At 41.5% G+C, this 27,779-nt stretch overlaps 3 protein-coding genes across 4 annotated transcripts in view; 2 read left to right on the top strand and 1 right to left on the bottom strand.

Moving 5' to 3' along the window:
* LOC145445899 (lipoxygenase homology domain-containing protein 1-like) overlaps positions 1 to 27,779 on the top strand; it is a 251,303-nt gene that overhangs the window by 163,129 nt on the left and 60,395 nt on the right. The gene's annotated exons all lie outside the window — the stretch shown is intronic.
* Positions 10,990 to 15,007, top strand: LOC145445902 (uncharacterized). The gene is made up of 2 exons (XM_080324060.1): positions 10,990 to 14,456; positions 14,789 to 15,007. The coding sequence occupies exons 1-2, from the start codon at positions 11,492 to 11,494 to the stop codon at positions 14,869 to 14,871; spliced, it is 3,048 nt and encodes a 1,015-aa protein (XP_080180186.1). The 5' UTR covers positions 10,990 to 11,491; the 3' UTR covers positions 14,872 to 15,007.
* LOC145445907 (N-acetylglucosaminyl-phosphatidylinositol de-N-acetylase-like) lies at positions 20,927 to 27,239 on the bottom strand. 2 transcript variants are annotated; one of them, XM_080324068.1, is made up of 5 exons: positions 27,056 to 27,239; positions 26,105 to 26,225; positions 24,155 to 24,407; positions 23,471 to 23,677; positions 22,135 to 22,309 (listed from the first exon to the last, which is right to left on the bottom strand). In XM_080324068.1, exons 1-5 carry the CDS (start codon positions 27,167 to 27,169, stop codon positions 22,273 to 22,275), a joined length of 732 nt encoding a protein of 243 aa, XP_080180194.1. In that variant the 5' UTR covers positions 27,170 to 27,239; the 3' UTR covers positions 22,135 to 22,272. The 2 variants fall into 2 exon arrangements, with proteins under 2 accessions (XP_080180193.1, XP_080180194.1); XM_080324067.1 differs by lacking the exons at positions 24,155 to 24,407; positions 26,105 to 26,225; positions 27,056 to 27,239 and having other exon boundaries at positions 20,927 to 22,309; positions 23,471 to 23,608.

The raw sequence follows: 27,779 nt of genomic DNA on the forward strand, positions 1-27,779 counted from the left end.
CTGGAGTGTAAATTTCACCGAGGTCGTATTCTCAATGTTCACTGCAAACAGCAGTAGGTCTATCGCCAATCGAACAGCAGACGCGATCATGGTGACCGACACGTCATCCTACTGTGAGTCCAAGCTGGTACCGAGTCGATACAAATTTAAAATGAAGTTGTCGAGTTGAACTCAATTCTACAATGCCACTTCTAAAGTTCATATAGATAGGACCACGTGAGTCAGGTTATTCGCGCACGAAGTTACTGAAAGTGTGAATTGTGTAGCGACCCTGATACGGCGCCGTTTACCTAACGGGAAAGCGGTTGTGTTCCTGGGCTCGGGACCTCGTCTCTCTGCGATCGCAGACCCAAGTCCATATACGGTTATAAAAGATTATATTCCACGAGCACGACACAGTACTCAAAACGGCGTTTCACACTAAACCCATATTCTCGCAATGCACAGCGATACATGCAAACTGATAACGGCAACGTTTACGACCTCTACCAATACGAGACACAGGCCTATACACACACAATAAGGTTACACAAACCGTACTCCGACAGCTAGGACTAAACCTACACCAGCAGCAGCCTTTACGGGACAATATCATACACTACCTAGATGGTAGATGCTCGCGCAGCATCGTCCGCGATATTTCCATGCCCCAGTCAATCTATTCGCACATAGCTCCCGACAGGATACATCCACTTCAAGCCTAACAAATACAATGCCCACCACCTGATACTTAACACCCTAACTGCCAAATACTACAACTACTTCATGCTGCTGCTCCCGACAATACGCACACCTCAGGCTACCAAACACAGAGACACACACACTGCACTCCCTCAATCATCAGTCACTCTTTCGGCCAACTCCCTAATGTATAACTACCTCCACACGCGGTCTCCAGCCATAAACCACGCGCAACATAATTTTTGAACAGCAGATGCAGAACATTCTGGAATTCCCGGGTTGCCCCAATTGATAGACCAAGACATCTGGTTCGCAGTGTGCCAATAGGAAAACACAATTAGTAAATGTAGGCTATAATTTCTGTGTATAAATCATTATCCACGTCCAACGTTATGACTGTTGCAAAGTAGATTTGTCGTAAACTATAAAATTGAATGGTACATTCAATTCATATTGAAATGAACCCTGTGTGATTATCTCTTACTACTATCTCTCTCTCTAATAGTTTCCCTAAACGCATGAGCGATCTCGTCTTCTTGTTGTTGTGATTGTGCGACGTGCGTGCAATCCGTGCATGTATATATTAGCACCCACGTCTTGTGAGTTGTTGGAGCAATAGGGATTAGGCTAGTCGATGCAACTGTTCTTTGTATTTCAGTTTGATCATTTATTACGGTATTTAACCTATGAATAAATGCAAAGTTGCACATGTATCAAACATGCATCAAACATGTAGCTGCCCACGGAGGTCCACGCCTCCTCCACGCCCCCAGCAGCTGCCATTCCAGCCTTGTGCGGAGAATGTTGATAAAATGAAGCAGTGGTTACTTGAGAGGTATGCATCATCCACATTCAACAAGTGCAAACACAGCCCACTACCAACCATGACTGGGCCGCCTATTTCCATTCATATCGATCCGTCAGCGACACCTACTGCAGTCCACACACCGGCTCCCATTCCACTTCATTGGAAAGAGGAAATTGAGAAGCAGTTGGAGGCGGACGTAAAATTAGGGGTGATTGAAAAAGTGGAGCCGAACACGCCAACGACCTGGTGCCATAGGGCCATATGGGTCCGCAAGGCAGATGGCAGCCCGAGGAGAGTTGTTGACTTCCAATCGCTGAACCGTTTCTGCTCTCGAGAAACACACCATGTTGTGCCTCCTTTCAAACAAGCACGCTCGATACCTCCAAACACTTACAGGTCTGTCACAGATGCCTGGAATGGTTACCATTCCGTGCCCGTGCGTGAAGAGGATAGACACCTTCTGACATTCATCACTGAGTTCGGGAGATATCGGTATAGAGTGGCCCCGCAGGGATACCTGGTAGATGCTCGCGCAGCATCGTCCGCGATATTTCCATGCCCCAGTCAATCTATTCGCACATAGCTCCCGACAGGATACATCCACTTCAAGCCTAACAAATACAATGCCCACCACCTGATACTTAACACCCTAACTGCCAAATACTACAACTACTTCATGCTGCTGCTCCCGACAATACGCACACCTCAGGCTACCAAACACAGAGACACACACACTGCACTCCCTCAATCATCAGTCACTCTTTCGGCCAACTCCCTAATGTATAACTACCTCCACACGCGGTCTCCAGCCATAAACCATGCGCAACATAATTTTTGAACAGCAGATGCAGAACATTCTGGAATTCCCGGGTTGCCCCAATTGATAGACCAAGACATCTGGTTCGCAGTGTGCCAATAGGAAAACACAATTAGTAAATGTAGGCTATAATTTCTGTGTATAAATCATTATCCACGTCCAACGTTATGACTGTTGCAAAGTAGATTTGTCGTAAACTATAAAATTGAATGGTACATTCAATTCATATTGAAATGAACCCGAATATATTCGGCTGACACCCAATCATGGGTATTCGCCAGCAACGATTGTTGATAACCACTGTTCCTTCTATTTCTCTACTAGTTGCTGACGATCACTCCTGGCGAGTGTCAGCCGAAAATATTCTGGTTCATTTCGATACAAATATACTATTCCATTGTAAATTGATCCCAAGTCCTGTACCCCCAAGAAGTTCTAGTCGTGCACTGTAGGGTAATTTGACATTAATGACCATTTAAACGCACTAGTGAATTTAGTCACCACTTAGCAAAAATGTCGAGGTGTGCAAAAAAGTGTTTTTGAACAACTATTTATGGTGCTGAGTCAAGCCAGCAACCTTCTAGACCAGTGGCAAGCTCGACACAAATTTTGGCCCCTTCCCCATATTTACGGATCCGATCGCTGGCGAATTGAATTGAAGGTCATTTTTCCGAGACGGTTCTCGGAAAACCGGTTTCCGCGACTACTTTTGGTTGGGTTGACCTTTTTTAGTCAACTTTCACGTCATATGCAGAATAAGCCGCATTCACGGGCATTTTTTGGCCGTGTTGATTATAAATATATCTCACCGGACATGCCAACATTTTTGCCCCCTTGATCTTCAAAATCGCTCACTGGCCACTTTCAATACAGCTTTTATCATGGGACCCATAGCAATGAGATATGAGCAAACGAATGAGAAGAAAATAACTCAGGAAATAAACCATACAGCCTACAGTCTCTACACATACGCGATTTACTAATAATGCGAAAGTTGAGCCTGCGTATTATACAGGATCAGACCAATAAGTCTAAGCTTGATTTTCCTACTCGGGAAAATATCCAGAAACAGCCCATACATCTGTTTTCGACGAGCCGCAACGAGTAAGATCGTTGTTACTCCAAACGTTTCTTATTTATAAGTAGCTATCTATGATATATTGAATGAAAGAAGTGTGACATTTAGAAATACATGCGACCCCATTGGTTGAAAAACGCTGCTACCCGTAGAGTTGGGCCAGTTGTTGATCTAGATACAAATTGCCGCGTTATGCCTTCAGCTTTCTCGTTCGACATCTCTGGCGCGAATATCACTTCGAAATTATCAATCAGAAATCCGAACGGTAGTTACACCGTCACGCTCACTGTACCGGGATTCAACGCCACTTTTTATCCGGACACCAAAGTTGCATCAATGCTCGGGATTACAAACGCGACGGAAATGGGTTCCTCGACTGAAGCGGTCAGTAACGAAGTATCACTTCAAGTCGATTTTGCCTTATTATTACATTACTATCTTTTTGAATTGCTTCTAATTAGGAGTTTTTGGTTTGCTGCTTCAATAGCGAAAAGAGTGTGTATTTCCACCCGTGTACCGCTCCTGATGATACGGGAATGAATATACTCCCATGGCACACTAAGCCACGAACCAACTTCAGACTTACACTGCACTATAAATCGAGCACACCATTTTAATCCAAATTATGCATGAACCTAACATAGGAAGGTATGCATGTGTGTATGGTACGTAGGATTTGTGACCGCGATATAATTCGTATAGCTAGGTTTTGTTTTCGTTAGGTTTTGTATTCTCCCTTTCTGGCCCTTTGAGTGTGAATGTACACTAGGAGTGTTGAAAAATGCCTTTTTTTCTCAAATTGTACTGGTTACTTGATAAAATTGCTAGGTTACATAATTGAAGCCTGCACACAAAATCTGGTTCAATTCCAACCAGCAGCCACATTGCTGCAAAGAGTCAAGGCCAAACTACGCCTACAGTATCTACTTTTTACTAACTCGGAAATCGCTACATCTACTTGTACTAACTCGAGTCATCCCGACACTGTTATACGCACCGAAATCGCAAGGGGTTTGTTTGGGAATGTTTAGGGTCGCGCGAAGCGCTAAAACCTTTCAGATTTACGGATGTATTTCGTCAGTATATTAGTAGTTTCACATATTACTTTCAAGGATTTGTCCTTTCTCGGCCTATATATGTGATCAGAATCACCGCATTACTTTTCATTCAGTGTGCATGCCTCTTATTTACTTCGCCTAGGCTAAGGTGGGTGTCTGATCTTAATGGCTACTCCAAGTTGTTTCGACACCTTCCTATCTTTTCATTGTATCGCAGTCTTGTGATGTTTTGAAACGATGAAAATATTAATAAACCTGACTGACTGACCGCCATAGCAGAATTAATGGAAATTTAGGGCCAGTTATAAATGATGATGCCTCTTTGGGTGGGGCAATTTTTATCGGACACTTTGTCTCTCAAATATTAGAGAGTTAATTCGTAAATTCAATTTGCATGTCGACGGCCGACAACACATACTAACTGAATTACGTGTCGAAGGCCGCACACATTTCCTTCTATACGGCCGCGGGTTGGCCACCCCTGGCTTAGAGTATTTAATATTTACTATTATTTCGAAATACTGCTTCTACTTGGGTACTTATCACACAGATGACAACGATGACCTCCACGATGGTTACACAGACCGAAGAAGCAACTATTACGACCGATACTCAGACACAGACAAACGAGCAGCTGCCTACAATACCTGATAATGCGAGTGAGATAATCCTATAGTCGTCTATATTTAAAGCGATTAGAGCGAAATGCCTGCAATCTAATGCTTCTATGCTCTAATTTTAATTCTAATGAAATTTTTGCTTCTGTTCTGACAATGCTACAGGAGAACTGTATAGTGCGAAAAGAACCAAGCTCGGTGTACAGACATTTGTCATTCTCATGCTCATTTGTAAATGACTGAACTTGATTTCTGTTGTAGCCTATTTCTTTCTAATTGAATGCAATTTCCCAGTTTTTACGAATTCAGTCACCCAATTCTAATCTCATTAGAAAGAAAAAAGGTGTTGCTATACCATTCTAATTCCAATCTAATTCAGGCTGTGATCATTTCGTCGGAAAGAATTGCTCAGAAAACACGACTGATTTTTCCTTCAATTGTTCGCGCGAAGGTATAGCAACTAATCAATCTTGCGTCGTCAACATGTCATGCAACGGTCGGATATATCGACCGCCGACTATCACTTGTGAGGTAACTAATTTGAATTAGTAGATGTGATATGATGTTGAGTTTATTGTTGACGATTTCACCGGCTCAAATGCATCACAAGATATAATGAAAAGATAGGAATTCGAAGGTGATGCTTGCAAGCACGATCTTGTGGTGTTTTGAATTGATGGAGACAGTGTTTGAAGAGTAAGCCTACACAATTGAATAATTCATAAAATACATTGATGTTTAAATAAACCCAAGTATATTAGGCTGACACTCGTCAGTGGCAATCGTCAGAAACTATAGAAGATAATTAAAAATACTTAGCATCAACAGCAGATGTACTCGGTGATCCGATTGTTGATGTACAATGTTCTTTTCAATTCTCTATTGCTAGTCTATATAGCCTAGTTGATGACGATTATCTCCGACGAGTGTCGGCCTAAAAAATTCTTGTGTATTTCAATAACAATATATTATTCAATTTTATACTATTCTGTACCATTAATTTTTTGAATCGTGATGACAGTACGATAATAGCGATTGTTGATATACCGGCAGAGAACGTTGTATCGACTCACTATGAGCAGCATACACGTTTAGGTTGAGTTTTATGAATCTCGTATATTTCCAGCTTAATCATATGATTGAGTGTGGTTAACTTGTAAATAAATGTAGGATGATAAAGCTTAACACAACCAAATACACATAGCAAGATGCGACGACTTTGGTTTCTATTTCAGGGCGAGCAAGCTTGCATGTCGTTGGGCGTGTGGGGTTCAAAATGCGACAAGCTCTGCGGTGGGGGCTGCCCGCCGCTTAACGACAATTCTTCGATTCGCTTGTGTATGGTATCTAACGGAACATGCATCAATAAATCAGGGCAGACAGTGATCCAATGTATCCCAGGCTGGGCCGAAGAGGGAGAGGGTTGCAGAAACCGTATGTTCCTGTTTCGTACGCACATTTCGTGCGCGCGCCAACTATAGGCCGCTGTTCTTTCACAGCGATTTGTTCAAACGACTGCAGTCCCGGCACTTGCCTGGCGCCGGACTTGTGCGGAAATTGTCCTCGCCATTACGATTCCCATTACGACAACGGGAAAACGTGCAGAAGTGAGTTTATGGTGGCCAGTAACGTAGGCCCAGTACTTCAAGTAGATTTTGCATGCGTTGATCCTTCATTGGATATGATATGAGACCGCTTTCAGTTCCTTCGGTAAAACTGAGTTATTTGTTGTAAATCGCTGCTTTTACTTCAATAGAAATTTACGCCGTTACTTCTACTTCTTTTGCGACTAATGTTACTGTGATCAGACTTGGAATTATGTAGTTGTCTACTGGGACTAATCAAAGCGGAATGCGGGTAATCCAATTCTAATCAAACTTATCCTTTTCCTGAAAATGCTGCAGCAGTGCAGTCAGTTGTTATTCTCGTGCTAATTCGTAATTTCAATCCATTTTTGCGAATTCAGTAATTCTAATTCTAATCAAATTTGAAAAAATCTAGCTATAAACCTACAATTCTAATTCTAGCCTAATCTGGAAAAATACTGATGCTATCATTCAAATTCTAATCAAATTTGAAAAAATCTAGCTATAAACCTACAATTCTAATTCTAGCCTAATCTGGAAAAATACTGATGCTATCATTCAAATTCTAATCAAATTTAGAAATACCTGTAGCCTAGCTGTAATTCTAATTATAGCCTAAACTAAGGCACAACAACACGTACAGCGATATCGAAAATGTGCCGAAACTACTTCGAGTGAAGTATGGCACACGAAGTGTTGAAGGGCGAGCAGTTTTTACTAAAAGCTATAACAGTGGTAATCTAAAATAGTGGTTCTCAACCTTTTTGACCTTGACCGGTAAAATTTTGAAGGAATGTTGTGGACTGGTTAACCCTAAATTTAATTACGACAAATGTATCCAACCCAAATTTCATACTGGGAAATTCATTTATGGCTGTCTAACTGAACTTTCTGTGGACGAAGCTCAAGAAGCTTCGTTGAAGAACTTTATTGTGATTGTTCGGTTTCCGTTGAAAGACATTTCTCTTTGCTGTTTGCTATAGCTTCCAATATACTGCCAAGTGTCGCTTAGTTGCACAGTCGGAATACAACAAAGTGCGGTGTTTCATATAGTCTCAATAGGTTTCACTTATAACTTGTCCGAAAGGAGTTCCAGGCTGCTGTAAAATATAGATTCGTATACTTGGTCCATTGGGACGTACGCTCAAAGAAGACCATGACCACACCATATAGAAGAAAAACGTTCCTATAACTACTAAATCAATTTGAATTTGATACTATATTTCTTTCATGAATGTATGTTGTACAAGCGTCCAACTTTGGAATTGAGATATATAATTCTAATATGTTCGGCGGACCGGTAGGAAACTTAACCTCAACACGGACCGGCGGTTGTGAAACACTGGTCAAAAACACAATCCCGTGAGCGATCGAGTCTCACTTCTTTACTTATGCTTGGGAATCAGGACTTGGACTTATAGCCTTTTCATGAAGACCAGAAATTGTATTCGAATTAAAATACGAGCATAGCAACATATCGCAATTCAGATTAGAATTAGATTACCCAGTATCATTAAACTAATAGCATTTCTAGTTGTCCGAGTGCGCCTTGGATAGTGTGACGAATGAGATGCATTGCAGACGTTTCGTTGGACGGATTCCTGAAAGGTTCCCTCCCGACGCTCGCCATATTGGCGGCGGTCGTAATCGTTCTGAAGCTCGCCTCAAACTGGTACGAACGGAACAAGAAGAAGAGTGAATGATGGAAGCGATTCCGTTTCAAGATATCGCTTACAGAACATTCTCCATTTCTATCGCGTCTTGTTGCGATTTAACGAGGCGGCTGTCGGTTAAAACGTACCGGCAGTAGCCTACTGAAGCCGGTTTTATACATGCTGGGACGAGATGCTGTCATCGGCTAGCTAATGCTGCACCCTTCCCGTTTTTATTTGGTACGTATTGGACTGGTTTGCGGGTCGCTATTCGTTCATGATATATCCACTGATCTTCATCATTTTAAGGAGGCTGCGAATGTGTAAGTGTTAGCGCTTAGAGAAAGAGTGATAGGTTGTGGTGGTTGTTAGGCCTACCTGTAAGAGCGCAAAAGTGATGTAACTGTGGTATCCTATTCGCCAGTGCTATCCAAAATATGTCTTGTGGGTCAATTTGCTTCGGTCAGCATAGCAAGTTGAAAATACACCGAGAATGGCTAGAGCCGGCACAATTGATTCGAGTACGGATGATGCGACTGAGCAGTGATTTTCGAGTACCGTACTGAAATTACACGCTCCTTTCCAGGAGTTGATTTAACGATACTTTCCACTTTGGCAGCCTTTAAACCTCGATTGGTCGTGTCGAAGCATACGGAACATGTCGTACGTAGCTATACGCAAGTTAGTGGAATGAGAGAGAGAGAGAGAAAATCTTTATGAGACAATGACATACCGGTATCTGTGACGTCGTAATCGACTCGCAGCATTGTCACACAAGTGCAAATGAATTACGTTTGGTCGAAAAAATCCCAAATAATATATATTAAAATATAGGATACATATGTTATATAGGCTATTCTTTGAACTTTTCACATCATTCATACTGCCGTGACGACACCATGATCGAGGTATAGGCCTACTCGAAATACCCGCTTCATAGTCGAATCACTCCTCAATTTTGCCCAGCCCTAGTCTTCTGGACAGTTTGAAAATTACTTCCAGCACGCAAAATGAGGACATTATTTTGCCACGAAGTAAAGAAAAATTAAAATTGTTACGTCTGAGTATGACGATGGCAAGTTAGAAAAATTAAAACAACATATCAAATTAATTTATTTAGATTCAGCCTAAACTCAGCCCACAACGTTTGCCAATAAGGAATGATCATTTAGCAGTGTTGGGATCAAGTCACTACCTTCGAGTCACGAGTCATTGCACATTTTGACTCGAGTCAAGTCAATCGGTTTTCAGAAGTGACTCGAGTCAAGTCAAGTCACTCGATTTTTGGAGGTGACTCGAGTCAAGTCAAGTCAAGTGACGAGTCAAGTCACAATTCAAGTCAAGTTGCCCTTTCGAGGCATGAGGCATGATTACGTCACTGCATTTTGCTAGCTATCTGAAATACAAATTGAGTGGTCATTGAGTTTGAAGCAATGAACGAATATAGAGTTAAATATACATGCAAGAAGTCGCTGTTTCGCTCACATATAGTAGAACTTCTAAACTACGTAAGTGATTGCATAGCCTCAGTTTACATAGTTACCAGCCAAAATAAAGAATAGAGAAACGAAATGATAAGAGGCAATATATTGACCATTTACAAATTGATATGATACAATTCGAGCCTGCGCCAATGGTTGAGGACTATGTGAACTATATTCGAATTCAATTTCAATAAAACAAAGAGGTTTGATTAAGGTAAGAACAGAGATATACATTTTGCCATTAAATTACTATATTATACTAGTTTACGACAACGTAAGCTTCGATCACTTCGTTTCAGGTCAATTTATTTGTGAGAGAACAATGGAGGCTCAGTGAAACGCACGGTCATTGAATGATTGGTCGCTCTCACGGGCTACACCAGCGTTTCGCGAACAATCCGACCATATGCAAGACGGTGGTTTTTATCGACACCAATTACTTTATGACTTGAAATTGACTCGTGAATTTTGCTCCGAGTCACGAGTCATTCCACATTTCTGATACGCCGAGTCAAGTCAAGTCAAGTCATTTTAGCAAAGTGACTCGAGTCAAGTCAAGTCATACGAAAAAGGTGACTCGAGTCAAGTCATGACTCGAGTCACTCCAACACTGTCATTTAGTAACGAGATCGTGAAATTGTTTACACGAGATCATTGAAATTATACACACAACCGTCAAGATGGTCTGAACTAATCCTACTAATAGGTCTGAAGTTTAATCTTACGCCAGATTCTCGCATGTAAAAAGACCGAGATGTTCAAACATCGAACAATGTTTGCAACAACAACAGATAAGAGCCTGGTAGGGAAATTTGTTTAGAACACCTTTTTCAAACCAGCATGTTCCCTGACAAGCAATGTTTCGCCTAAAAGTCTTGCTAAAAATATAAAGCAGCTAGCACGAAATGTGAAAAGAGGACATTTCAGCCGGACATATGGTAGGCCTAAAATGTATCTATGACACATCAGACGGACAAGCCAGTGAACGCGTTGTTGAATACAATTGTGCATTGCGTCGCTGTACAGAACATGTCCATGTTAAACTCGTCCCGGTGGATGCGTGCCGTAATATTTCTTGAAACACTCTTTCCCGCCCCCACACTTTCATTCTTTTCCCAGACCCAGAGGTGGCCAGTGAGGAAGTAACCTACTGCTTTTTTCAAGTATGTTTTGCTTATTTTTACCGTTTCAAGGGGCTATGAATTTAGACTACGCCTGTAAATATGGCTGACCCAATTCCGTTGTGCGCGAAAGCGTAAATACGTCACTCTCGAAGCCACAAGCTGTGACGGCACAGTTAGTCTGCGACGCACGTGTTCTCAGGGCCCGCATACAGAGGTCGGCGCGCTCGCGCTCCAGTCGTAAGATAGACAATTGGCTCCATTTCGCTTCATTTATTCTTTCTATTTATTATTGAACCGCAGTATCATTGAACCTGGTAAATCTACAAGTTTCTGACCACTATTACTACTATTTGGCTGTTCTGTGCTAGTAAAGAAAGCTCCTTGGATCTGCGTGTGTGATCAGGATTGCAAGTGTACTCAGAGCGGTCATTAGTCAGTGACTAGTGCGTACAACGGGAACTGTAAGCTGTAGCGTCGACTCCAATCAAGCACTATACCAGCGTGTCTTGCAACAAGTCGTTGCAACGACCGCTACAGTCAGAAACTTTACCAGTTACAAAGTTGAAAGTCGGAGAAGTTTAAAGTAATGGAAGCTGCAGCAACGCCAGAGACGAGTGCTGACTGCCCAGCTCCACCAAGTTCGGAAAATGTTGAAGACGTACGTGGAAGTGTCAAAAATGAAGTTGTGGACCAGAGCCCCGCGGAAAGCAAGTCAGTGGGTTCTGATGATCCAACCAGTAGTGTCAGCACTTTGTTCCACGGATTCGATCAGAGATTGACTGAACTTGGCAACCAGTTCCGTGAAACAAAAAGCGAAGTTGAAAGATCCATTGACGAAACTGAGAATGCCATAGCGCTATTCACAAATAAAGAGGAAGTGCGCGAAGCAATGAAACGAGTTATATGCCATCGAGATGAATTGAAGAAAATTACTGGAGAGATTGTTTCGAAGTTCGCCAAGAATACGGGAACAAATGAATTCGCCAATAGCACGAGGTCGGTTGAAATGAAATTTGAAAAAGTCCGGCAAGCCGTTACGGATTTCATGAGGCTTCCATCTGAAAATGGATCCGTCCGTAGCCGCGCGAGATCTGGAGCCGGCTCGAGATCGAGTCGCCATACACAACACAGTCGCACCAGCCTCGCCAGCAACAAAGAGCTACGTCATACGAGAATAAGGGAAGCAGCCGCTCTGGAAGCAAAACTTCAATTTTCGGAGCAAGAAGCTGAAATGAAAAAAAGGTTAGTTAAAGATGAAGCGGAGATGAAAAAAAAGTTATTTGAAGATGAAGCAGAGATGAAAAGAAAGTTATTTGAAGATGAAGCAGAGATGAAAAGAAAGTTGGTTGAAGATGAAGCAAAGTTGTCGCAATTGGCTCTGAAAAGTCAAATTGCTGAAAAACGAGCCGAGATCAAGGCTTGTGAGCAAATTGAAAAGGAGGAGAACCCCTTCGGTCTGGATGAAGATATCCAGTGTGTTGGATCTAACTTCGCAGAAATACAGAATAGCGTTCCGGTTTTGGATTCGGGAGACAAGGTAAAAAACTTTGTTTTAAGTGACTCTCATGACCGTCCCGAAGTAAGGCCATCTACTGTCAAATTTACGGAACCTAAATCACCAACCATAGTCATTGATAACTCTTCCCCAGTGAACCATGTCTCATGTGTCGAACCGCAAGCAATTGAACAAAAACTGTTTGTGCCGAGTCCTAAATCGCCCACCGATCATTCCATGCCTATACCAAGTGAACATCAATGCAATGTAAGACCTAGGACGCGAATACCCGATATAAAAGTTTGGGTTTTTGATGGTGATGAAACCAACTATATAGAGTGGGAAAATTCGTTCAAGGCTTTGGTAGAAGATAGAGTCTGCTGTGTCAATGAGAAGATGAATTTGTTGAAACAGCATCTTGGTCCTAACCCGTTGAAAGTTGTTAAAAGTCATTTTTTGAATGGTACGGAGGAATCCTACCAAAAAGCAATCGGAGACTTGCGAGACAGGTACGGAAGCCCTGTTGTCATTGGCCAAACCTTCCTGAATAGACTGCGTGCTTGGCGCTACATAAAGGATTATGACAAACTTGGTCTGCGCGAATTCTCTGATTTTTTGGAGCAAGTAGTAGTCAACAAGCATTATGTGTCAGAGTTGGGCATTCTTGATTACTCGACAAGTCATATGTACATAGTGAAGAAGTTACCTCCGTCACTGGTCGAGAAGTGGCGCGTTAAAGTGGCGCAATACAAAGTGGAAACGAATGATAAAAATTGCTACCCGCCCTTTGAGTATTTCGTGTCATTTGTAAGAGATCAGTCAGAGCTTCAAAACATGCCGGAATTCAGAATGCTTAATGAAGACCGACATAGTAACGTCACTCATTCCGCTCAAAAGATTTCGCGTGATAAGCCAAGTGTGTCATTCGGAACTAATGTGAAGCCAGATGAGTTCGATTGCATCTTTTGTAAAAAGAAAGGCCATCATATCCCGGATTGTGTGGATTTCGAAAAGTTGCCCTTCTCTGAGCGAAAATCGTATATTTACGACAAATTTTTATGTTATGGGTGTGGAGAAAAGTGTACTAGATCCCACAAGGGGCAAGTCTGTACCAAGCGCGTGGTTTGTAAGAAATGCGGCAAGTTTCATTTTACTAGCCTCCATTTGAGCTCTGCTCCCAGTGTTTCAAATTGCATTCAAGTCTGTGAGTCGGAAACCATGGAAATCGATAATACCATGCTGGTGCCGGTCTGGGTTAATCCCAAGTCGGATCCCACGAAGATTACCCTTTGTTACGCCGCACTGGACTCATTGAGTAACCGTTCCTTTGTTACGGAAGAGATAAAGAGTGAGCTTCGTCTGAATAGTCAATCAACACATGTCGAGTTGTCTACAATGAGCGGTAAGGATGCATGGCCTATTGAGAAAGTTTGGAACCTCGAAGTTACATCTTATGACAAGAAGAAGAGTGTCAACGTAGCACAAGCGTATGTCAGAGATGAGATACCCGCGAACAGAACACAGATTCCTAAAGCGTCCGCATGCAAAGAGTGGGCACACCTCCGGAAGGTAGCAGATGAGTTGCCTCCTTATCTGCCAAATGCAAAAGTCGGCATCTTGCTGGGGAGTGATGTGGTCGCAGCGCTAATCCCTCGTGAAGTGGTGGCTGGGGGAGATAATGAGCCGTTTGCTATGAAGACCGACTTGGGATGGGGTGTTGTCGGTAAAATCTGTAAAGGTGTTGATCCTAACAATGCTATATGTCATAGGATCATAGTGCAAGAAATGAACAATGACGCTAACATTGTATTAGCATCGCGAGCAAAAGAGATAATCAACCCGAACGCAGTGAAGAACATGTTTGAATTGGAGTTCGCCGAGCATAAAGGAAAGTTATCGTCGCTCTCCGTAGAAGATCGAAGATTCCTGCAGATAATTTCAGACGAGATAAAGCAGCGTCCAGACAAGCACTACGAAATGCCTCTCCCGCTTCGAGACGAGACTGTCGATATTCCCAACAACAAATCGTTCGTTTTGAAAAGGACTGCCCAACTTGGTAAGCGTTTGGCAAAGCATGATGATTTTCGTAATGACTATGCCACATTTATGAGTGATATTTTGAACATGTATGCCGAGAAAGTCCCTAATAATGAGCTTGATCTGAATAATGGTAAAGTGAACTACTTGATCCACATGGGTGTGTACCACCCACGTAAGCCAAACCAAATTCGTGTCGTGTTTGATGGCTCTGCCAAGTATTTAGGCATGAGTTTGAATGATTACCTGCTAACTGGCCCAGATCTGTTGAACAAAATGTTAGGTGTGCTTTGTCGAATGAGAAAGTTTGATTACGCCATGAGTGCGGATTTGAAAAGTATGTTCTTTCAGTTTTTTGTCAGTCCCAAGCACCGCGATCTGCTGCGCTTCTTTTGGTGGGAAGATGGCGATGTTGTAAATGGCAAGTTGATTGAGTATCGTCTAAAAGTTCATTTGTTCGGGGCTTGTAGCAGTCCCTCCGTTTGCAACTTTGGCCTGAAACGTGCGGCAGATGATGGTGAAGTAGAATTTGGCACGCCTGCGGCAGATTTCATCCGAGATAACTTTTATATGGATGACGGCATAATATCCCTAGATGACGAATCTGAGATGATCGCGCTGGCCAAAAGTAGCAGCGCGTTGTGTGAAAATTTTGGCATGAAGCTTTGCAAATTTGTCTCAAATAGTCGTAAAGTGATTGAAAGTATTGAACCGTCCGATAGAGCTAAGGACATAAAAGAAGTTGATTTGAAAAAGGACGCATTGCCCAATGTAAGAACGCTTGGTATCGTTTGGTGTATTGAAAATGATTCGTTGCAGTTTCGCATGCAACTCAAAGATTGTCCGTGTACCAGGCGTGGCATCTTGTCGACCGTGGCTTCAATATATGACCCGTTAGGCCTCGCCGCTGTTATATTGATTGAGCCCAAAGCCATTTTGCAATCACTGTGTAAAGCTAATGCATCTTGGGATGACCCTGTTCCCCAAGAGTTGTGGATGCGCTGGGAGAAATGGCGTTCGGATATCCATTTGATTGAGTCGGTCCACATAAGACGTTGTTATAAGCCCCTTGATTTTGGCAAAGTAGAGCATGTTGAGCTGCATCATTTTTCTGATGCTAGTAATTTCGCATATGGTCAGTGTTCCTATGTGCGTTTGGTAAATGACAAAGGGGATGTGTCCTGTTCCCTTGCGATGGGGAAAGCTCGTGTAGCCCCATTGAATAAGCAAGTTTCTATTCCTAGGCTGGAATTGAGCGCTGCTGTTGTGTCGTCGCGGATGAGTCGGTTTCTTCGCGATGAGTTGAAGTATGAGAATGTTGTCGAATATTTCTGGGTTGACTCCATGGTAGTTTTAGGCTACATCAAAAATGAGGCAAAGCGATTTCATGCGTATGTCGCAAATCGAGTCCAGACAATCCATGACCATACTGATGTGGATTCATGGTACTACGTGCCATCTGCACAAAACCCGAGTGATGATGCCAGTAGAGGTATCCCTGTGAGTGATTTCAATGCAAAATGTCGTTGGTTGTGTGGCCCTAGTTTCCTGCATGTCGTGGGTCCCTTTGCAGCCCCTGAGTCCACCTTTGAACCGTGTGAGTCAGAAAAAACAGTAATTGCTAATGAAATGAGAAAAGCAACTGCCTTTGTGAGTAACGTAGTGCAAAATCAAACGCACCCTACGTTTGGGGTTATTGATCCAGATACCCTTGGGCATTTCTCGTGTTGGGATAAGTGTAAGAGATCTGTGGCTAAAGCTATGCGTTTTGTTGCTGTATTGAAAAAATCGGATCCAGGAGATCTGTCTGTAAGTTTACTCCAAGATGTTGAATGTCTGCTTGTGCGCTCAGCTCAGTACGAATGTTTCGCAAAGGAGATTGAGACTTTGCACAGTGGGAAACCACTGCAAAAAAATAGTGCTTTGTTTCGCTTGAATCCGTTTCTAGATTCTTGTGGTATGCTACGACTCGAAGGTCGCATTGAAAATTCTGATGAGCCCTATAATGTGAAACACCCAGTTTTGATACCCAAAAAGTCGTGCATCACTGATATGCTAGTTCGTCATTTCCATGAACGTAGTAACCACTCCGGTCGCTACATGACTTTGAATCTTATCCGTCAACACGGGTATTGGTTGATAAATGGATCGTCTCGAGTGACGCATGTAATTGGTTGTTGTGTTACTTGTTGCAAGTTGCGACGGCCCCTTGAGAGCCAGAAAATGGCGCCTTTGCCAGTAGATAGGTTTGATACTGAAGCGCCCTTCACCTACGTTGCGTGCGATGTCTTTGGTATATACTACGTGAAAGAGAAGCGATCTACTCTGAAGCGTTATTGTGTTGTGTTTACATGTTTGTCTTCTCGCGCTATCCATTTGGAATCGTTGAATGCTATGACCACTGATTCCTTCATCAATGCCCTCCGCAGAATGTTGACCCGTAGAGGTCCTATGAAGCAACTGAGATGTGACTGTGGCACAAATTTTGTCGGCGCTAGTAATGAGCTGAAAAAAGCTGCTTTGAAATTGAACCAAACTAAAGTGAAAAACTTCTTGTTGAATGAGCATTGCGATTTTATTGAATTCAACTTTGCCGTTCCCCATGCTAGTCACATGTCAGGAGCAGTCGAAAGACAAATCCGAACCGTGAAGGCTGCTCTTAATCCTTTGTTGCTGAAATTTGGTCATATCTTGTGTGATGAGTCTTACCGTACCTTTCTTACCGAAGTTGAGAATATTGTAAATTCAAGACCGTTGTGTGTGCAAAATTTGAATGACCCATCAGCGCCAATCCCATTGTCCCCTCAGCATATTCTCACATTGAAGTCTAAGGTTTTATTGCCTCCACCAGGAGTATTTCAAAAATGTGATATATATTTGGTCAAGAGATGGCGCAGGGTTCAGTACCTTGCCAATGAGTTTTGGAGTAAATGGAAACGTGAGTATTTGAGCTCACTGCAAAATCGAAGTAAATGGAATGATGTCAAACGGGACTTCAAACCCGGCGATATTGTTTTAATTTCCGACCCTAATCAGCCCCGGAATTTTTGGAAACTTGGCCGAGTTGAGGTTGTCACGCCAAGTGGTGATGGGCACATTCGGAAAGCAACTGTGTTAGTTGCGACAACGGAGCTTGATGCAAAAGGTAGACGCACTGCTTCTTCCACTTATGTTGACCGCCCCATTCACAAGTTGGTGCTTTTGATATCAGTCGATTCCTGATTATCTGTTTTCGCTGTGTGATATGTGTGAATCTCGTTATTTTCTGTTGTTGTTGTTATCGTTATTTGTTTTCGTCCATTTGGATCTCTCTACCCTATGTGTTATCATTGTAGTCTGATTTCCCGAAGTGGAGCCACATTGTTTACACGTTTGCGAAAATAGTTGTTAAGACATTTTATGTTGCACAAAAATGTCCTTAAAAGGGGGAGTGTAAATATGGCTGACCCAATTCCGTTGTGCGCGAAAGCGTAAATACGTCACTCTCGAAGCCACAAGCTGTGACGGCACAGTTAGTCTGCGACGCACGTGTTCTCAGGGCCCGCATACAGAGGTCGGCGCGCTCGCGCTCCAGTCGTAAGATAGACAATTGGCTCCATTTCGCTTCATTTATTCTTTCTATTTATTATTGAACCGCAGTATCATTGAACCTGGTAAATCTACAAGTTTCTGACCACTATTACTACTATTTGGCTGTTCTGTGCTAGTAAAGAAAGCTCCTTGGATCTGCGTGTGTGATCAGGATTGCAAGTGTACTCAGAGCGGTCATTAGTCAGTGACTAGTGCGTACAACGGGAACTGTAAGCTGTAGCGTCGACTCCAATCAAGCACTATACCAGCGTGTCTTGCAACAAGTCGTTGCAACGACCGCTACAACGCCTAAAGTTCAGTTTTCCATATTTTAGCCAAAACTAGGCCTAGAATATCTGATGTTTTACTCACTTGGAAATAGCCACCAGTACTTGAGTATCAACGACGACTTTGACCACCTCTAGCTCCACCTACGCCTATACGGCATGCTGCTACACAGACTCAAGTCGTCCTGGCGAAATTTCGGCGAAATCTTTGTGATCATGTGAAACACGATTTTTGACAAGACGGAATATTAACCCTCAACTTGACGAATCACCGATTGCTCGATTGAAACGGATCCATCCTATGTCGAAATATTCCGATTTTCACTAAATACACATTCGGACATACTGTATTAAGGGATTGCATTTCGTCCTGCTTAATTTTGAATACGATTAGCAACTTTTATACTATATTTCGCTCTTGTTTGAGTACCGAACTGCCGATGTACAGCAAATGCCTATTTTCCGGCTGGATTTGAGAGTGTGCCTGACATACAATTCCGACAATCATCGGAAAGAGCTTGCAAAGTACTTTAATAAAAACCCATTTTCATTTTCAACATCGTCCCCGTTAATTACAAATACGGGTGTCAAAGATGCATTACATTGCGCTGCTGGGCATTGTGTCGGCATCAATTTCAACGAACGGCAAATGCCATATTTCAGGCAGGTTTGTGAGATTGTACCTTACTTGCAATTCCTACAATGAACACATCATCGGAAAGGGCTTGCAAAGTACTTTAATAAAACCCATTTTCATTTTCAACATCGTCTCAGTTAATTACAAATACGGGTGTCAAAGATGCACTACATTGCGCTGCTGGGCATTGTGTCGGCATCAATTTCAATGAACGGCAAATGCTATATTTCATGTGGGTTTTTAAGATTGTACCTTACTTGCAATTCCTACAATGAACACATCACCGGAAAGAGCTTGCAAAGTACTTTAATAAAAACCCATTTTCATCTTCAACATCGTCCTGGTTAATTACAAATACAAGTGTCAAAGATGCATTGCATTGCGCTGCCGGGCATTGTATCGGGATCAATTTCAACGAACGGCAAATGCCATATTTCAGGCGGGTTTTTGAGATTGTATACCTGACTTACAATTCCCATAATGGACACGTCATCGGAAAGAGCTTGCAAATTACTTTAATAATAAAAATCCATTTTTATTTTCAACATCGTCCTGCTTAAGTACAAATATGAGTGCCAAAGATGCATTGCATTGCGCTGCCGGGCATTGCGTCGGCATCAATTTCAATGAACGGCAAATGCTATATTTGAGGTGGGTTTTTAAGATTGTACCTGACTTACAATTCCCATAATGGACACGTCATCGGAAATAGCTTGCAAAGTACTTTAATAAAAACCCATTTTCATCTTCAACATCGTCCTGGTTAATTACAAATACAAGTATCGACTATACCATACCAACGCGTGAAATTTGGCACTTGCCGTTCGTTGAAATTGATGCCGACACAATGCTCGGCAGCGCAATGTAATGCACCTTTAGCACTCTTATTTCTAATGAACCAGGACGATGTTGAAAATGAAAATGGGTTTTTTATTAAAGTACTTTGCAAGCTCTTTCCGGTGATGTGTTCATTGTCGGAATTGTAAGTCAGGTACGATCTCAAAAACCCGCCTGAAATTTGGCATTTGAAGTTCATTGAAATTGATGCCGACACAATGCCCAGCAGCGCAATGTAGTGCATCTTTGGCACTCGCATTTGTAATTAACCAGGACGATGTTGAAAATGAAAATGGGTTTTTAATAAAGTACTTTGCAAGCTCTTTCCGATGATGTGTTCATTGTAGGAATTACAAGTCAGGTACAATCTCAAAAACCCGCCTGAAATATGGCATTTGCCGTTCGTTGAAATTGATCCCGATACAATGCCCGGCAGCGCAATGCAATGCCTCTTTGACACTTGTATTTGTAATTAACCAGGACGATGTTGAAAATGAAAATGGATTTTTATTAAAGTACTTTGCAAGCTCTTTCCGATGATTGTCGGAATTGTATGTCAGGCACACTCCCAAATCCAGCCGGAAAATAGGCATTTGCTGTACATCGGCAGTTCGGTACTCAAACAAGAGCGAAATATAGTATAAAAGTTGCTAATCGTATTCAAAATTAAGCAGGACGAAATGCAATCCCTTAATACAGTATGCCCGAATGTGTATTTAGTGAAAATCGGAATATTTCGACACAGGATAGATCCGTTTCAATCGAGCAATCGGTGATTCGTCAAGCAGAGGGTTAATATTCCGTCTTGTCAAAAATCGTGTTTCACATGATCACAAAGATTTCGCCAGGACGACTTGAGTCTACACAGGACACGCGGATGACAGCATTACTAATAAGCCTTAAAGAATTAAACCGCCAGACGAAGAATATAACGAAACTGCAAACCAACCTCTACTTCTGAATCCGATCTCGTTTCCATTTTTCCCTAAAATGCTATAGCAGAACTGTATCGTGAGAAATTTGGTGTAGAGGTAGGCCTACTTGCCATTCTCGTGCTTTTGAGAATTAACTTTGATTTGACATCGACTCAACTTGATTACATCGTATTTCCTAAATTTTCGAGTTGCCCCTCTGGCAAAACATCAAGTCCGCACACCCTTATCGAAAACGATATATTTGTATTCATGATCAGCAATTTGAGCATATAATAATCATAGCATCGACGGGATTTCTTTCACGTCGAAATAGAGTTTAAAATATTCGCTGTCTGCAGATCGCACCACCAGGGTACCTGTCCGTCAGCTCGGTAATAAATTGGCGAAATACATTCTCGCCAACGGTCAGCGTATCTCTGCTCAAGTCTTCATATCCAACGCGCGTTACGAAGACATTGTCCAGCATCTCCATCTCGTAGCCGGCCGCTAGAATCTCACACACAAGACTCAGCCGATCATACCCAAACTGCTCAAAGCGTTCATCAAATTTTGGCGCCGACTTAGGCAAAACCATATACTGCATACAAGATACACCGGGTATATCTTCATGTTTCACAGTGTTGACATCACCAGCAAGCCAGCCATCATACCGATTGCAATCAGTACATTCGGAACATACTTTCGAATACAACGGCTTAGCTACATTGTTTGCAATGAGTTTCGGCAGATTTGATTTGGAGATCGGAAACGAGTCTTTGTTTTGCGAGAAATAACGCATATCCAACTCAAAAGCAGGCAAAATGTAAGCTTGTTTTCTGGGTATTTTTGCGTTGTGCAAGAAAGATTTTAGAAAATCATGACCGTGTGCGCTTGTCAGCAAATCAACATCGATATTTACGACAAAATTAGATCTAGCATTGCTCCAGGCTACGTTACGCAGTATATTAACAGGGTATTCAACAGATTCATTATAATCATTATCAAAACCGCCGAAGCTATCAAGTAAACTTTGCAGATTATGACAAATCAAATTTTGTTTCACTCTTTCGCTAGATTGTTCTAAAAGACGCAGAATATTCGGTTCCGAATCAGCAAAACTATCGGGTTTTGAGAACGACACACCGAAAAACGGCACTACAAAATGAAAATTTACGCGATTACGAATGTTGGCTGAGCACTTACGCAGTAGAGTGACCAGCAGCAATGATTTTGTCGGATTTGAAGTGAACACAGTCACAGAAACCGGACCTTCCCACGAATGTACCAAATTTTGAAGAAATCTCAGTTTATAGTAAGAGCTGTGAGTTGCGATTGCGACTTCGACGGATTTCATTTTTATACCAGAAGAGAACACGCGAGGGTAAATCATATAACGTCCCCGTTGACTGATCACTGATTTTACGCCGTCGTTCCTAACGTGATGCAGAAACATCTTGTCCTCAAATACCTGCCTCTGTTTGGTTGATTCTGATAAAGTTTGAAGCTGCTTCAAGTCTCTTCGTAAAATCAGCAATATTGCGGCTAGGACGCTGATACTCAAGGCGTACCACGACCGAAACCGAGCCATCGTTACCGGACCTCGGTCCAACTATTGATGAACATATACCTGAAGAGAATTCAGTGTCTTTTAGCTATGTAACAGACTTGGATAAGTAGATAATTGCACATGTCAATCTAATTCTAATCTGATTCGTGTAATGTTTCTAGGCCCTAATGTTAATTGTAATCTGATTCCCGTTTTCTTGAAAATGCGACAGGAGAACTGTATCGTGCGAAACGTGCTCAGCTCGGCGTACAGACATTTGCCATTCTCAAGCTTATGCGAAGTTTTTGTGAATTCGGTCATGAATTCTAATTTTAAGAATTTAAATCTAATTTGGGAAAAAACTTGAGCTATCATTCTAATTCCAACCAAGTTTGGAAATAACTGTGAAGCTATAATTCTAGCTGTAGCGTTCTAATCTAATTTGAAAAACGACTGTAGCCTCCATTCCAATAAGCATATTTGGTAAAAAATGTGTAGCTATTATTCTAATTCTGGTCGAAATTGGAAAAAACTGTGTATACATAATTATAGCAAAATTTGGAAAAAACTAAGTAGGTATCATTCTAGCACAAATCCAATTTGGAAAAAATGTGCAGCTATAATTCTAATCTAGTTTAAAAAATCAACGTAGCTATATTACTAATTCTAGTCAAATTTGAAAAAAAATGAAAAGCTATCATTCTAATAGTAATATAATTTGGGAAAGGAATGTAGGAATCATTCTAATTCTAGCCTAATTTGAAAAAAAAACTGTATCGAACATTCTAATACAGTGGTTCCCAACGTGGGCGATTTGGCGGTCTAGGGGGGCGAAAATGACGAAGGGGGCGACAGGGGGGCGAAAATGGACAAAGGGGGTGACGGGGGGCGAAAATAGCGAAGGGGCGATAGGGGGGCGATGACGCGTCAAAACGGCTGACCTTATTTTTTTTTTTTAGGCAACCCACGGAAATTTAGTTGCAAAAGTGTGTCAAATTGGACATCGAGCCGAAAATTTGACCTTTTTTTTTTCAGTCAACCCGATGGTGATTACAGTTTGTATGCCCAACTTTCGGTACACAAAATTTGGGGGGCGATGTTCGGTGTTGACCTTGAAAAGGGGGCGATGGGTCAAAAAAGGTTGGGAACCACTGTTCTAATACAAGCATTTAATTAGGAAAATCTTGAAATTTCCTTGTTGTCCAAATCTGGGTGTCACAGCACACAATTATCAGTCCATACCTCGAAAAAATCACGTACAATCTTCTGTACCACGTCAGCTGCGACTTATGGCATGACATGGCATGGTGCAAGGCCCTGAATTGTCCTAAGTTCAACGCGATGCACGCTGGATTGAAAATGGAGAGCACGATGTCCGCAACTTGAATGTATTTACGGAAGGTGTTGACCGATATCAGTTCGAAAATCTTGACGTCGCTTTTGATATTTCTGTAATCGTTTCAGAGGTGGTCACAGTACTCAAGTAGAAGTATCGACACTAATACACACTGAAGTAAAAGTAGCGATTTCCAAGTGAGTAAAAGAATAAGTGTTCTAGGCCTAGCTTTGACGAAAAGAATGAAAACTGTCAAGTAGAAGTAGGCCTAGTCTAAATCAAGGATGTAATGACTCGAGTCACAATTTTTTGTGGACTCGACTCGAGTCAATTAGTGCATTGAATCGACTTGTAGTCGAGTCATCACGGATAACTCGACACATTCTATATGAATTATTGAAGTCTCCCATATCAGGACCAATAATCAAAAAATAAGCCCAGAAATAGTCTTATATCTGTTTGAATAAACTTGGCAAGAGTGAGAAAAAGGAGTATATTATGATGCATCCGAGTTTTCGATATCTTGAGAAAGTAGTCTAAGTATCAAATTATGCTATTTATTTGCACGCAAATTTGATTAAAAATCTCACCGAACGCCCTTCGAAGTGGAAATATGATTTCTATGTCCACTGACGCCTCGATCGTCAAATGTGAAAACAGCTTCCGCCTTTGTCACAGTCGCAAATTTATCAACAATTTCTGCCACTTCTCTTCCGTCCCAGTAATTATCGATATCGTCATGGAAACTACCCACAAGGTGTATCTGACTGGGGAATATTCCAAGTTTGAGACCAGCGTTCAATAGTTCAACGCGTCGCGTTTCCCCGAGTCCGTAGTAGTCTCCTGAAATGACAGATGTTGAATGTTGCCAGAACTAGCCGAATATATCGTGACCAGACTCGGACAAACTACTGGAGTTTGAAAAGCGCAGCTAGAACTAGAAATATTCAGTATTCACTTTAAAAACTCATAACTACAACTACAACTACTCACTTTTTTAATTCCACAACTAGAACTACTCGTTTTTCAAAATTGACAACTAGAACTAGTCACTTTTCAAAACTTGTAACTCAAACCACAACTACCCACTTTTCAAATCCCGCAACTAGAACTCTACTGTACTCACTTTTCAAAACATATAACTCGAACTACAACTACCCACTTTTTAAATCCCATAACTAGAACTACTCACTTTTCAAAACACGAACTACCACCCCACTTTTCAAATACAACAACTAGAACTACTCCTTTTTCAAATCTCATAACTAGAAGAGCTTCTTGGAGGTACAGAACTTCAATATACAATTAAATAGTATATTCATATTGAAATGAACCCAAATATTTTCGGCTGACACTCGTCAGGGGTAATCGTCAGCAACTAGTAGAGAATTGGAAAGAACATTGTATATCAACAATCGTATCACAAAATATGACGTCACCAGCATGAAATTTCGAATGAGAGAGCGTTCAATGTACTATTTTTAGGTGATACACGAACTCCTTTTGTTGACAGAGTTTTGGTTGGTGTATTTTGATAAAAGTTGATTCCAAGGCACACAAATGGAATTGTGAACGGCCTCGACCTACGATTCGAAATCGGTCGTCTCGATAATTATTCGCACAAATCGGATTATCCAACAGATGTTTGCCGATGGCAGAATTAATTGCCTTTGATCGATCAGCATCAATCTTAAGTGGATGAGTTAAGCTCACCCTTAACTCATCCACTTAAGATTGATGCTGATCGATCAAAGGCAATTAATTCTGCCATCGGCAAACATCTGTTGGATAATCCGATTTGTGCGAATAATTATCGAGACGACCGATTTCGAATCGTAGGTCGAGGCCGTTAAGCTCACCCTTAACTCATCCACTTAAGATTGATGCTGATCGATCAAAGGCAATTAATTCTGCCATCGGCAAACATCTGTTGGATAATCCGATTTGTGCGAATAATTATCGAGACGACCGATTTCGAATCGTAGGTCGAGGCCGTTCACAATTCCATTTGTGTGCCTTGGAATCAACTTTTATCAAAATACACCAACCAAAACTCTGTCAACAAAAGGAGTTCGTGTATCACCTAAAAATAGTACATTGAACGCTCTCTCATTCGAAATTTCATGCTGGTGACGTCATATTTTGTGATACGATTGTTGATATACAATGTTCTTTCCAATTCTCTACTAGTTGCTGACGATTACCCCTGACGAGTGTCAGCCGAAAATATTCGGGTTCATTTCAATATGAATATACTATTTAATCATAACTAGAACTAGACTACTCACTTTTCAAAACTACGAACGTAAAAATAAAATATAACTACTTACTTTTCAACACTCGTAACTAGAACTACAAATACTCACTTATCAGAATGAGCAACTAGAAGTAGAATTACTCACTTTTCAAAATCCGCAACTAGAATTAGAACGACTGAAAAAAACCAGCAGTTCGTTGACCATCAATAACTAGATTAGTAGTTTGTACAAGTCTGATTGTAACAACCCCAGAAATCAACATCAACACAGTCCGTGGCTCACCGGTTGAAAGACAGAGTAAGTGCACCGTGACGTTATTCTTTATAAGGTGAAGCAACGTGGGGCCGAAGAACATGCATTCGTCATCCGGATGACTCGTAACGAAAAGAACAGTCGACACACTCTGCAATTAGGAGCAAATCATTAGACCAGGGTTACTAAATCTATTTTTAGCAAAGTTCAGTGAAAGTTTAAAATTTAATTTGGCCTGTTGTAACTGTCATGAAATAATTTAGACCTACAACTGTAATATGGTATTATGACTATATACAAAATCCAGTGAAGCCATTCCATTCAATTCAATTTATTGCTAATAGTTCATCATTTCAATACACCGACTCACAGCTACAAGACTGATATTCACAATAATTGACTCGGTTTTGTTACAAAACACAAATGCTGATACAGATAAGACCCGGATTCAACACTGAAAAGTTCCGATAAGCGTCAGTCAGTCGTTAGACACAAAATATAATCTAACTTTGATTTAATATATTTAGAAATGTGATATCGTACTAAAAACGACAGAGTACCAGAACTGCCGGCAGTATGTGATCATAGCTTTGAAGTCTGTTAACTTTACCATCGACACACATTCCTAGTACGGTAGCAATAAAGCCAGTAAAACATGTTTCCGAATACAATTGAATACCGTAATATGTTCATATTGAAATAAACCTGAACATATTAAGCTGACATGTCAGTGTCCCCACTATTCTCAATCAGAATGCAAAATCGAATGTGTGAGATTCATTGCAACATAAGTTAATGATATCCATCCTTACGCAGCTTGAAAGTATAGTGATGGGGATAAAAATCAATATAAGTACACTGCTTGCGTATGAGTCAGCAATCAAAATGCAAACAACACAGAGGCACACACCCATCACATAATGCGATACATTGAACAGATAAGCCCTCAAGCTGTAGACTATTTGGCCTCGTAATCCGTACCTTATTCAGTTTAAAAACGTCCCTTGCGTCCAGCTTCAGCAGTTCGAGTTTACGCCCGTAGATGAATGCAACAATTAATCCGAATAATACAATCGCGATGATCAGGTAACCCATTCGCTGCCGCAGCCACTCATTCAGGCAACTATTATACAGCCGTGAGCCGACTGACTTCTATCGCATTTCTGGCAGAAGATGCAAGGTCAGATTACTTGAGCAATGAGCAATGAGCATGGATTTGAGTATACAAAATTTCTATAATTTGAGGATAAGGGCTGCATTTGCCGCCGACTATGAGCGCTGCCCTACCCAACCATATAAGAATGAAAGTATTCTGGTGTTGGACTAGAACGCAACCCATTGACCTGCACCTGTGGAACATAGCATCTACGCCAACAACAACAACAACAACAACAATCATAGGGTTATAATTTTCATCTGAACAAGTTACACTATAGAGGATGTAGGACATCCTACATGCTCTATACTCTATAGTTACATCATGTTGTCCTATATGGTGTCGACACAGCCAAATCTCACGCCTCAGTGAAATTGTATCACGTCACAATTTCCAGTTGGCTACAGCCCTACAGGCAATTTGACGGTCATTTTTGACCGGCTTGCCTAGCATTAAATTTGGTAAATCAGATATCAATCGAAAGCTGACTCTGCACTGATTACGAAAATATAAATTTTATTCCGCTCGTGGCCCTGGAACTCCCACAAT

Source organism: Botryllus schlosseri, chromosome 9 (genome assembly GCF_051294905.1).
Source record: "Botryllus schlosseri isolate E-star chromosome 9, Bs_hap1, whole genome shotgun sequence".
NCBI classification, from domain to species: domain Eukaryota; kingdom Metazoa; phylum Chordata; class Ascidiacea; order Stolidobranchia; family Styelidae; genus Botryllus; species Botryllus schlosseri.